Here is a 12,873-nt window from a genome sequence, read left to right on the forward strand (position 1 = left end):
AATATGAGGTTATAATAAGTGCATGTATATGATTTTAGATTTTTGTGAAACTTTTAGGGCCCCTGTAAATGGCTAAATAAAACATTGCTTACTGTATGCTCAGTATAGCCATAGATGACTATTACATTAATAATAATAATAATAAACTTTATTTTATATAGCGCCTTTAAAGGCAGCTTCTCAAAGTGCTGTACAAGAAAATCGAACATAAAAGAATGAATAAAATAATAAAAATAAAAGTCATTTGGAAACTTCTTTTCCTTCATTAAAGCAAGACCAGGAGATGTTGGGATCACGTTCAAACAGAAGTTATTCTTTATTGAGAACTTCGCTGTACGTTGCTGCAGTCATCCAACAAATCTAAATCTAATACAGTATGCACTGTATCTTATAGGCATTTTAGGAGGAGGGACTTTTGAAGGTGGAGACAAATTCAAACAAAGCATGCAAATGTAGGGATGAATCTTTCAGTGATTTGATTCTATCAAGTGAAAACCAGTTAGGCAGGTTATCTGGCTTGCTCAAGAGAAAACAGGCCCAATCAGCATAACACTATCATTCAAATTGCATAGACGAATCATTCGTGTGCTAATCCCATAAGTCTGAGTGAAAAAAGGCCATTAAAGACAATAAGGAGAAAACAGGAATTGCAACTTTGCTGAGCAGAATCATTATCTTGACCTTAAAAGCTAAATACAATATTCTTTACCGTGATGTTATGTACGGAAGCATATTTGAAATAGATTCTTAAAATTTGTTATTCTTCACGTCTAAAGAAATACGCCTGAAGTTGATACTGAATTAATACTGATTCTTTTTTATTCCAGCACGTTTCTAGCTATTGTAAATCAAGGATTAGAAGTGGTTTGGGCAAGGACAACTACGTTTTCCATAGGGGATTATTTTTTATAGGCCTGTTAAAATAAGAAAACCAATTTTCAAAGTGCTTATTTGAAAAGTGTGAAACATTCATTTCTTTCTCATTTGATTTCACCTGCAAATTCTAAAAATTTAAATAGAACAAGTTACAACAAATCTCACACAGGCAAGTTCTGAAAAGAAACTGTTGTGTTCTCTCAAGTGGGGTTTAATAATGCATTGAGTGTTCAGTGATGCATAGAGTTTGATTGTGCTGGAAGCATTCTGTAATGCCTGACGAATGTATACGTTCATTTACTTGGGTCTGAAAGGACAGCGAGATTGAAGTAAAAAGTTACGATAAGTTGATGCTGATCCTTACCAAACACAACAGAAACCAAATGAAGACATATTTACACTGAAAGGTAATTTGACTCAACTATTAAACTCCATTAGTGGAAAAACTAGTAAACAGTTTGATTCAAGATTTTTTGGCACTTTTATTCAAACTACAGAGCAAAAATAACAGTTTCTGATTGGTTGTTGTCCAGTGGCTTTAACAGGTTTCTGCCTGCAGGTGGAAAAACTGCCAACTTTGGCCGCAAAAATATAAATAATTACTTTAAAAACATGCATTTACTAAACTGAAAAAAGTGTTTGAATGTTGAAATGATCCAGGCCAGAATCCCAGTGGACTGTATTTTTGTTCAGAATGAACAAATTAAAATAGAAAACCCTAATTCGTTCATTCAAATCTAATTTAAATTACAGTTTCAAGTTTAAATAATTCTGCAAAGAAAAATTCTATATTTACACCCTACAATCCCTTTATAAAAACATTGTTCTGGATTCCCTGGAATTTTGTGTTATTTCTATCACATTTGTTCTGAAAATTTCACAGTTTAATACAAAATGTACAAAACATTTCATTCAGAAATAGATTTTCCCATGTGCACATCAATTAAATATCATATTTGCACAAAAAAAAAAGCACACTCTTAAAGTACAAAACTATGCCATCTTTATGCAAATTACCTTAATATAAGAACCCATTACAAACAACATAAATGCCATGTAGTTTTTACCCAGTGAACCTTAACTGTGAACTCCTGCTATTCTGAAACAAATTCATAACTGGAGCGCTGTATTCAAAAACATTACAATGAATAATTTACACATCCAAAGTTGCATTCTATTCTAAGAGACAAATTTGGAATCACAAAAATAAAAAACATCATATAAAGAAATAAAAATAAAAAAAACACATAATGAGCAAAAAATACAGTACACAAATACAGCTTTTCCATACAGTGCACAAACTACTGAAGTGATTCTGACTTGAGGTACATGAACCAGCAAACCTTAGGTATGACTTGTTTCATAGACGAGTATATGTTGATCCAAGCCAGGGCCGTCCCAAGCATGGAGCGGACCGACCGGCCCAGATCCAAAACAAATGTACCGTTCCGCGAAGAACTACGGTGAGATTTAAGTGCTGACACATTCCTGAATTCTGTTTTTTAATTTGATTAAACGTGCATTATTATACTGATTTAGTTCACAGGCTTTCTACACAGCTCTCTACAGTGAAAACACATAGACAATCAGTCTTTTCTTATTCCTTGGTTCAACAAGTTCAGCTAGAAAAGATTTAATTGCATGAATGCACAACTCAACAATTATGAGCAATGTGCAAAGTGAATATGTGCACAGAGGAAGTAAAAATAACTTCAATAACTTTAAATATTTATTTTTATCAGGCACAGCTACAGGTCTAGATAAACGAATGAATCCAGTGGATGCGAGGCCGATCTGAACATTCAAACCAACCTTTGGTCACGTTCCTGCCCAGCAGTGATGAATAAATACATTTCTCAGTTCATTTCCAAATAAAAAAAACAGCATTTTATCATAATTAAACTGCTGTTTTGCTACCAAAAAATGTTATGATAATCTTCAATCAAATTTTCATCACAAAACCCAGCTCAGAATTTCTTAAAAGAGGAGCAAGTACCGTTCAGATGTGTTTCCTCTTTAAATCGAACCCTCACAGCACGCAATGATATGAGACACGGGTACCGCGGGCGTCAGGACAACCGGAGTGTCTTTATTGTGGATTGCTCTCATATGTGGAAAACATGGACTTGCGTGTTTTGGGTGGCGGCGGTGGAGGCTTGATTTCAGCTTTCGTCGGTAAAGGAGGCGTGAACTATGGGTGACAGAGGAAAAGCTTATTATTTTCAGTCTGTAAATGTTGTTTCAGCTTTCTATGCCGTTTTTGCCATCAAGATTTTAGCTCAAAATACAGATGAATGCACAAAGGAAAGTGTAAATTTAATGCTAAAAATGTAACTTGTTTCCACATGTAGACTGCACATGCCGCGTCTCACCTCAGAAGTAGAGTTATAGGTGCTCTCGCTCTCGTGAGGGTGTTTCTTGGGTGGCATTGGTGGAGGGATGTTCGTGATGTCAGGTGTGCTGAAGTCACTCTCGCTCGGGAGACATGTGTAACCTACGGGAAGGTGATCAATGTGAGGTTTATTAATGTCAATACAGATGTGCCATGTCCTGGATCAGTGTGTTCGATCATGATGATCTGTGGATTTATAACATCATCCTTACATGCCTCTAGAAATTGTAGTTTGTTTAAAACCTTTTAAGTTTTAAAAAACGGCATAATTCTCATATTTACATTTGTGTTATTTCGGTAGAAAACACATTAAATTGGTCAAAAGTCACCATTAAGATATTTACACTGTTACAACTGATTCAAATAAATGCTACATTTTGTATGCTACTTTTTATTCATCAAATAATGTAGGAAACTTATCAAATTTATCAAGGATTCCACACAAAACTGTTTTCAACATTGATAATAATCAGAAATGTTGCTTGAGCAGCAAATCATCATATTAGAATGATTTCTGAACGATCAGGTGACACTGAAGACTGGAGTAATGATGCTGAAAATTCGAATTGCCATCAAAGGAATACATGATATTGTAAAATATATTTAAATAGAAAGTTATTTTAATATGTAATAATATTTCACAAAATTACATTTTTTACTGTATTTCTGATCAAATAAATGCAGCCTTGGTAAACATAAGAAACTTCTTTCAAAAATAGTTAAAAATCTTACCAAGCTCTGACTTTTGAATGGTTTTGTATTTTGAGAACTTTTATATTTCTTAACATTACTGTAGTGGCACCACGGTTTACAGATATTAGCATACAGTAATACCATAATGCTTTGACATGTAGTTATTATGGTAAAGAAAACCCGCAGATCAAGTAAAAAAAGCCCACCATCTCCATAAGTGTCAGTGTTGTGTGTGTGTGTGCACTCACTCGAGCTGCGCGGTGTGTGTGGTGTGGCAGGCAGAGGGCTGAGTGGGTTGTGTAAACTCAAATTGGATGATTCTCCATGAAACAGTGACAGCGTGAGTCTCCGGTCCCCTATCGTCAGACTTTTCGGCCTTGGCTGCTTCTCTGGAGGAATCTGCCACCACACAGACACAGACACAGAGACAGTGCATCAAATGAATCATATCTCAAAATATTACATTAGTCCATTTTATAAATGTCTACAACTCTACAATTTATTCCACTCTATCATTTTGATTCACTATGAAATGATAAAAATCAACATCAAACAGATTGTGATCATGTTAACATCACAGAGCCATCGCATATAGGGCCGGATTTACTAAACAGGGCAAATTAGCATGAGAGCGTGACTCCAAAACAGCGCAGATGGGAGTGAAAAGCTCTGCTCGTGATCTACTGATGACGTGCAAATTAAAGGACACAGAGGCAGCAGGACCGTTTCTATAATGACCAACGCAATCTAAGAGCAGCTCAAATTAGCATCTGGTTTAAGAAGGGCTTTTTTGGGGCATTAAATAATGGCCCAAATACCAGTAAATTGATGAGCGCAAACCTAAGTAAATCACCTTGCATAATTCATTTAAATAATCTCCTTCCATAAATTTTGCATCTGAAAGGGAAACTCCTACAAATGCATATGCAAAAAGGTCAGCCGCAAAATAACCCTTTTCAGCGCTCATTTTTCACTGCGTGTCTTTAGTAAATCCTGACAGAAGTTTTTATTTAATGGCAAAAGAGGGTTTGCGCTGGCGCAAACTGAAGTGAATCTGACCCTAAACAGAAGAATGAATACAAAAGCTCCCAGGACCTGGTCTGTGTCAGCGGGTCGCTCCAGTAAGACCTGAGACTTGCTCATGCTCCATTCCTTCCTGTTCTTCTTACTTATCCGATTATCTTCCTCTGAGCGGGACAGAACCGAAACCCTGCTGTCGCTCACGCGGGAGAGCAGCGAACTGAGAGAAAGAGAGACAATCAGATATTTGTGCACCTTTACAAATCCTCTGAGCATGTTGCCATGTATTATGCATTTGTGCAACAGCATTCTGCTTATGTATTAGTTTAGTAATCTCAGGTCTAGAAACACTTTTGACTACAAGTAAGCCACTCGTGGGTTGAGTGGCGCAGAAGTAGAAACCGTCAGAAGTGAAAAACAATGTATATGCAATTATTCTTGGGAGATTCTTCAGAGATATTTGATGTATTCTCCCAGCTGCCTGTCTTGGTAATTGCTACTTATATGATATACGCACTTCATTGACAATTCAGTAAAAGCACATTGCTAAAAACAGAAGTATAAATGTTAACATATTAAGATAAGAAAATCAAAGATGTTAAAATATAAAATGGAAACATTGAGTATAACTGCTTCTGACTAACATGAAAAAGTCCAAATACAACAGTACAAACATTATAAAACATTCAATCATGACGTTTTAACATGCACAGAAGGAAACATTAAGAGTTTCCAAACTCTTCTCTCAACTCTTCACTTTTATGACATGAACAAGTTTATTTAAATGGAGGAAGTTCTTAAACTGTTTATGTCAGTCTGAAACGGTTTGAGCAACACATTTTAGCACTGATTGTTTTATGAATCTGTCGCAATGTACTTCATTTTGAATTTCCGAATTACAATGTTGATTCATTCCATGACATAGCCGATAACCAATAAAATGACTGATATTAAGTGAATATTATGGAGCCCAGTACATGACATGCGGGGAAAATACATACTATATTGTAGCCACAAATTAAGAATTCATTCCCTTGGTTTATTAACTTCCCTCGTTTTACGAAATTGTGGCCACGTTGTAATAATTCGTTCCAATGTTTTAGTTCAATCAAAACAAGGGAGCAAACTAGTACAACGTGGCTAACCACTTACTAAAATGCTCAATTAAGTTGTGGGAACGATTTCTTAATTCGCGGCCATGACATATATATATATATATATTTGTCCGCATGTCATGTGCTCCATAGAATACTATTTTGCCTAATACATTAAAAATACAACAACAAAAATATATTCTATAGTTTTAAATGCTTCAAGGGAATTAAGCCATAGCAACATAATAAAGTATGAATAATGGATATTGACTTAGAGATTTGCTAAAGATTACATGTACCACTGCTAAACTATAAGTGTTTTTAAAGGTTGACTTTACGTGATCATCATCTTAATGTAAAAACAGGGGAAATGAACATGCAATTAAATATCTAATCAGCCAATATATCCAAATATCAACCACTAAAATGAAAATGTTTCAGTTAACACAACCTTTCATACAATATCTAAGTTATGCACAAAAAACGCGTGTTAATGTTGGGTGTAAAGACAACCTATGTAAAACAGTCTCTGCTTTGTGATTAAAATACTTATTTGATGTGAAGCTAAAATTGACTAAACTGAATTCTAAAGGTCAGACTCAGAGCGAGGGAAAATAGTCATAAAAACTAAATTATTGACTTTTTTGGCACAAAAAAAAACTTGACTAGCATTATAAGTGGACCTCATGGGAAATAAGAATTAATAAGAATTATTTACCTAGAACATTCTCTAAATAAAGCAGCACACGCTCGGGTGACATCAAACGATGCATAAAGTGACGGGGGAAGAAAAACGGAAACTGCATTTTTCGTGTTCTTTCCGACTAAGCATCATTCATCCACAATAATGATTTTCCAGAAAGAAAGCATTTATAGGCAAGTGTGATGACCAGTTAGGAATGACTAATTTAGAACAATTTCATCTGCAAATACTTGAGGGAAAAACAAGCAGGTTGTCCTTTACTCCGATAAGATAAGATTTGAGGCTAGGTAGATTTTTATCTAAATTATTGGGGAGTTAATGGTAATTAAGGACTTGTTTAATGAGAACCCACTTACACATAAAAGAACCAATTAAACATGGAGGTTAAACCGGATTAATGTCATGTTTTTCCACTAGCAGAGGCATAATTACAGGGGAAACTGAATCCTTTCATGACCACGGGAACTCTGTCTAACGATAAATTAGCCCTCGGTGCGCAGCTGAAAATGAGGAAGATTATTTCTATGAACGAGAGAATACTGACTCCTGGGATGCAGGCCTGGAGGAGTTTCCGTCGGAGGAGCCTGAGCCGCTGGAGTGTCCCGAGGAGGAATTTGAGATGGTGGACATCCGTCTAAGCGTGGAGGACATGATGTATGGCATCACCATCGACCCCACGCGACTCTTTTTCTTTTCGGTCAGAGAGCAGGGCTGGAGATACAGATACAAACACAAACACAAACAAGTTTCTATTTATATCATGACTTGAATCTCACTGACCTCTGTAATAATCCAATTAAATGCAACTCTAAACTTTTAGCATTTATACCGTAAATGTGAATTTAGCACTATTAAGTCAATTAAAGTGATGTCATTTCTTCCCACCCAGTAAGATTTATATATATTTATGTATAATAATACTTTTTATAAACTTAAAAATAATACATTTATATATATAATAATTGCAAATAATACTTTTAATCAGCAAGAATGTATTCAATTGATCAAAAGTGACGGTAAAGACATTTATAATGTTACAGATATTTCTATTTGAAAAAAAAATACTGTGCTTTTGAACTTTTTTAATTCATCAAAGAACCCTGAAAAAAAATGTATCATTAGTTTCCACAAAAAACTGTGATTGTACTGTTGATTACAGTTACAAACTGTTGATTATAACACTGATAACAATCAGAAATGTTTCTTGAGTAGCAAATCAGCATATCAGAATGATTTCTGAAGGATCATGTGACACTGAGTGAAGACTGGAGTAATGATGCAGAAAATTCAGGAATATCACAGGATTGCATCACAGGAATAAATTACAATCAAAAAGAAAGTTATTTTGAATCAAATAAATGCATAAATTGTGTGCACAGGAGACCCTAAACTTTTGAAGAGTAGTGTAAATCTATGGGATTTTTGCTTAGTAAAAATTGCTTGGTAAAGTAATAGCATGCTTCTGCACAAGTCATCACATGATTTGAGGCAACATTCATGTACTTAGGGAAAAAGATAAGGGACAAGTTGTGTGTCATCTAATAAGAACTGTGCTTACTTCTAGTTAATTGGGATTGCAGAAAGATTTTTAACATCAAAACAATGATATACTTCACCTTTAAGCTATTTTTCTCTTTTTGGGGACCAACCTTGTCAAAGAAAAATATCGTAATAAAGAGGCTGGAAAGTGCAGGTTTTACTATGTTTGTTGGGACCAAATACACCTGACACACAAAGACAAATATCACTTCATCAAAGCAGATATGGCCTCCTCTTGTGGTCTACTGTCTCACGAAAATGAATCTTGATGAGTCTTAGCTGATCTCAAATCTCCATCAAAGTAATTGTTAGACAACATGTAGTATGAATCATTTCATTAGATCTGAAACATTGCGACCCAAAAACAGGCTGTTAAAAACTGCCTCTTCTCAATAGAGTCGTATTCGTCATACTCACTAGAGTAATGACGCCATAGAGTTTCTCCACTTTGGCGCGCAGGTCCTGGAAGCAGGAGACGATTCTGTTGTGAAGGGGTTTGAGCTGCTCCGTGGACTTCTCTCCGTGGATCCGAATTCCCTCATCAAGCAATGGGACCTGGGAAGCATTAAAGCATTTTCAACATTAAAAATTTAACTCTGAATGGATCACATTGATGCTTTTTCAGTACCTGATTTTAATATGACAAAACATACAGTGCAACAGTACAAATGTATAGATGGTTTTACCATTTACTGTAGATGGTTTCAAAGCTAATTGAAATTTAGATTTAGAATTTTTTTTTTTATTACTTACATCAAGTAATTTAATCCATTTAATTATCTAAAGATATTTGATTATCTAAAAACAGGCAGTTCCACAATTTTTATAAAAATTTAGACCAGCATTCAAAAGTTTGGGGTCAATAATATTTTTTTTCAAGAAATTAATAGGTTAATTCAACAGGGATGCATTCAATTGATCAAAAGTGACTGTAAAAACATTTATAATGTTACAAATGATTTCTATTTCAAATAAATGCTGTTCTTTTGAACTTTTTATTAATCAAACGACCACAGTTCCCACATTAATATTAATCAGCAGCACTAATGCTTTACTGTATTTTTGATCAAATAAATGCAGCCTTGGTGAGAATAAATTTTTTTTTTTTTTCAAAAACATGAAAAATTCTTAACAACCCCAAACATTTGAACAAAAATGTAAATACATTTAGACAATATTAATTTATATATTCAGTTGTGGTCAGAATTATTGGCACCCCTGGTAAATATGAGCAAAGCTCTAAAAATGAATCTGCATTGTTTATCCTTTTGATCTATCATTCAAAAAATTCACAAAAATCTAACCTTTCATTAAAGTAAAAGAATTGAAAGTGAAGCGAAAATCTCATAATGAAATAAATACTTTTTCTCCAAAGCACCATCAGGGCAATAATTCTTTTACTTCAATGAAAAGTTAGATTTTAGCGAATTTTTTTTTTAATGAAACAATACAGATTTATTTTTATAGCCATCTTTGATCATATTTACCAGGGGTGCAAATAATTCTACATACATAGTTAACATGGTAGATGGTCATATCTCCCACTTCTATGAGAATAATTCGAGTATTGTGAGAATGGTTAAACACAACACAGATCTGCAGAAGTGTCACCTGCAATGCAATCAGGTGTTTCAAGACTTCAATGCGTTCCAGGTGGTCGGGGTTCTTCTTCATGTAGGCGTCTGTGAAAAACGCCTGAGGGGGTGAAACAAAAATTTCAATCAGAATCTGCCGGTGCTGCAGCAGACCTAACGCCTCGAGACACACATCAATTTTTCATATCTGACCAGGACTAAAGATACAGAGCGACTCTTGAGCACATCTGACTGATTTAGCTGAGGACTATCAGGGTGTCAGCTTGATTTGGGCTTGATTTCTTTTGGTTAAAAATTAATAGAATCAAAAATACAGAAAAAGGTGTGCACATCCCAAACCTTTATTGGGCTCAGGTGCAGGAGAAAAAGACGACTATCATAGAAGTAAGAAGACTCATGTCCGCACACTGAGCTTACAGCTCTGAAATTAAAGGCAGGAGGCGATTTGTTCCAGAAACATTTTTGTTATGCTGGTTGAATGTCTCTTCACATCCTGATAGCAATCACTAAGTTAAGTGGTCTACATGTATTTATATCTATATAAATTGTATGTTGAAGGCGTAGGACTATAAAATGTTCGTCCGAATTCAATGATACGATGTCCTACCTGCCAGTCAGCGTATGTATTTCCATATCTTTGCGCACATGTTCGCACAGACATCACGTGACGTCATCAGCGCGATTCATGCTATGCAGAGTTAGACAGACGTCAGTCACCGAGTGCCACAAACGAAACAGCAGCCGCCTTTTACAGTTCCTCCTGAACCAAAACAACCAGCTTACGCTGCGTTCACGCCATAACTACTGTCATTTGGAAGAGATGAAACCCGTGACTTTATACTCGGAGCGGTTCGTGACTTGGATTTATGTGTTTCAGCGGCAACACTATCAATTAGAGATGCACCGATTGATCGGCTGGTGACCGGAATTGGCCGATTTTCACGTGATCGGCTGTAACCGGCGACCGGCCGGTCAGTCTGACAAATGCCGATTTTATGCCGGTCTAATGCACTCGGGCGCCGCATAATTAACATCGCGCAACATCAGCATCACACGTGCACACGGAGCACATGTAGAAAACCTCGTGAATTACGTCCGTTCAGACCGCAAGCGCGTATTTTTTTTCGGCGTGCATGTTAATCAATGAGTGCATTCACAACGGAAGCAGGAGCAGCGCGTGAGCGTCAAGCAGGAGCGTCGCGAGCAGTGAAGCGCATGTTTCGCCGCCGAGTCTATTTGCTGCACTGCTCACGCTCAATTAAAGGGAAAGCACATTTTTGATGGAAAATAGCCTAAATAGGGTTTCACTAAAAAAGTGCCCAAAATGCACAGAATTTGTGTGTTTTAACAAGAACTGGAGCAGGCTATGTCAGAAAAGAAAACAAAGACTAATATTTATAGAAAATGTACCCTTTAAACTTGTTTTATTATTCAGTTTGTACAAGTGATTGCAATAGGCCTGTGTGTGTGTGCTTTGAGAAATATCTTTATACTGCAAGGCTATATTTATTTTATTTTTTATTTATATAGCCTATTATTTTATTGCCATTCCCTGTTTTCATACAGACGTTTCGTTTGCTAATATATATATATATATATATATATATATATATATATATATATATATATATATATATATATATATATATATATATATATATATATATATATATATAATTATTGGATATTGAATGTGAAAAGGAAATGGTTCTTCCACAACACTGCACTTTAGATGTGTGTGAACTATGCAAATTGTAAAATGTTCTATTACAGAAAAGATATAAAATAAATATTTGTGTGTGCTGTAAAGTGGTTAGAAAAAATGAAATCGGAATCGGCTAAAATCGGTATCGGCAGGTCAAACTTAATGAAAAATCGGAAATCGGAATCGGCCCAGAAAATTGTAATCGGTGCATCTCTACTATCAATGTCGAAATTAATCTGCAGCAGTCAGGTGGTACAGGTCAGAGCTCTTTAAGTTATGTTCATTATTATTGTAATGTTATGTGCTTTGAGACATGAGGTAGGTTAACTCTGTCTCTCGTGACACTTGCTCCCTGCTGTGCATGTTTATGTGTTTTGAAGGAGGCGTGGCATTGGAGACACTTTAAAGGGAGCATGGGATCTCATGGTTTCAAAGCTCGGAAGAAACAGGGGAGAAAGACTGACCTTCTCATAGTTGGAAAAGCCGCCCATGACAGCCGGGTCCACGATTCCATTGAGCATCATGGAGAGCGGGTGCACAGGAAGAGAGCGGTCACACGCCTGCTGCTGTACCAGATTACTCAGCTTCTCATTGGCCAGCTCCATGGTTTCTATGGCGTTGTCCAAAGGGCTGATCTCTTCCTACAAACGAGGGACAATATGAGACGGGCGGAGAGATAAGATCTGATTATGATCATACACTACCATTTGTTTTAAAGAAATGAATACTTTTATTCAGCAAGGATGGATTCAATTGATCAAAAGTGACAGTAAATACATTTATAATGTTACAAAAAAATACTGATTTCAAATAAATACTGTTCTTTTGAACTTTCTATTTATCAAAGATCCTCCAAAAAATGATCATGGTTACCACAAAAATATTAAGCACCACAACTGTTTTCAACATTGATAAAAATAATCAATGTTTATTGAGCAGCAAATCAGCATATTAGAATGATTTCTGAGGGATCATGTGACTAAAGAAAATTCAGCTTTTCATCACTGTCATAAATTACATTTTTAAATATTTTCAAAAAGAAAACAGTAATTAAAACAAATTGGGTTACACTTTATTTAAAATAGTCCACTTTAGACATTCTACTAACTATAATTAACTTTGCAACTACATGTCAACTAACTCTCATTAGAGTATTAGTAGACTGTAGTAGATTGTTAGTAGACTGTTAGGTTAGGATTAGAATGAGTTAATTAAGTTTAAAAGTAGTTTCTTAAGTTAATCAGTAGAATAAGTTG

At 35.5% G+C, this 12,873-nt stretch overlaps 1 protein-coding gene across 2 annotated transcripts in view; it reads right to left on the reverse strand.

Annotated features, from left to right (window-relative positions):
* Positions 1 to 293: 293 nt before the first annotated feature.
* dock5 (dedicator of cytokinesis 5) overlaps positions 294 to 12,873 on the reverse strand; it is a 63,333-nt gene continuing 50,753 nt past the window's right edge. For both annotated transcript variants that reach the window (XM_081350009.1, XM_081350010.1), the window contains exons 44-51: positions 12,082 to 12,258; positions 9,929 to 10,012; positions 8,735 to 8,872; positions 7,323 to 7,489; positions 5,057 to 5,201; positions 4,210 to 4,360; positions 3,249 to 3,370; positions 294 to 3,067 (exon numbers count right to left, since the gene is read on the reverse strand). In XM_081350009.1, the coding sequence (XP_081206135.1) occupies positions 2,966 to 3,067; positions 3,249 to 3,370; positions 4,210 to 4,360; positions 5,057 to 5,201; positions 7,323 to 7,489; positions 8,735 to 8,872; positions 9,929 to 10,012; positions 12,082 to 12,258 (1,086 nt within the window). In that variant the 3' untranslated portion in view covers positions 294 to 2,965. The remainder of the gene's footprint in view (positions 3,068 to 3,248; positions 3,371 to 4,209; positions 4,361 to 5,056; positions 5,202 to 7,322; positions 7,490 to 8,734; positions 8,873 to 9,928; positions 10,013 to 12,081; positions 12,259 to 12,873) is intronic.

This window comes from Scardinius erythrophthalmus (assembly GCF_964197995.2).
Source record: "Scardinius erythrophthalmus genome assembly, chromosome: 20".
Classification (NCBI taxonomy): Eukaryota; Metazoa; Chordata; class Actinopteri; order Cypriniformes; family Leuciscidae; genus Scardinius; species Scardinius erythrophthalmus.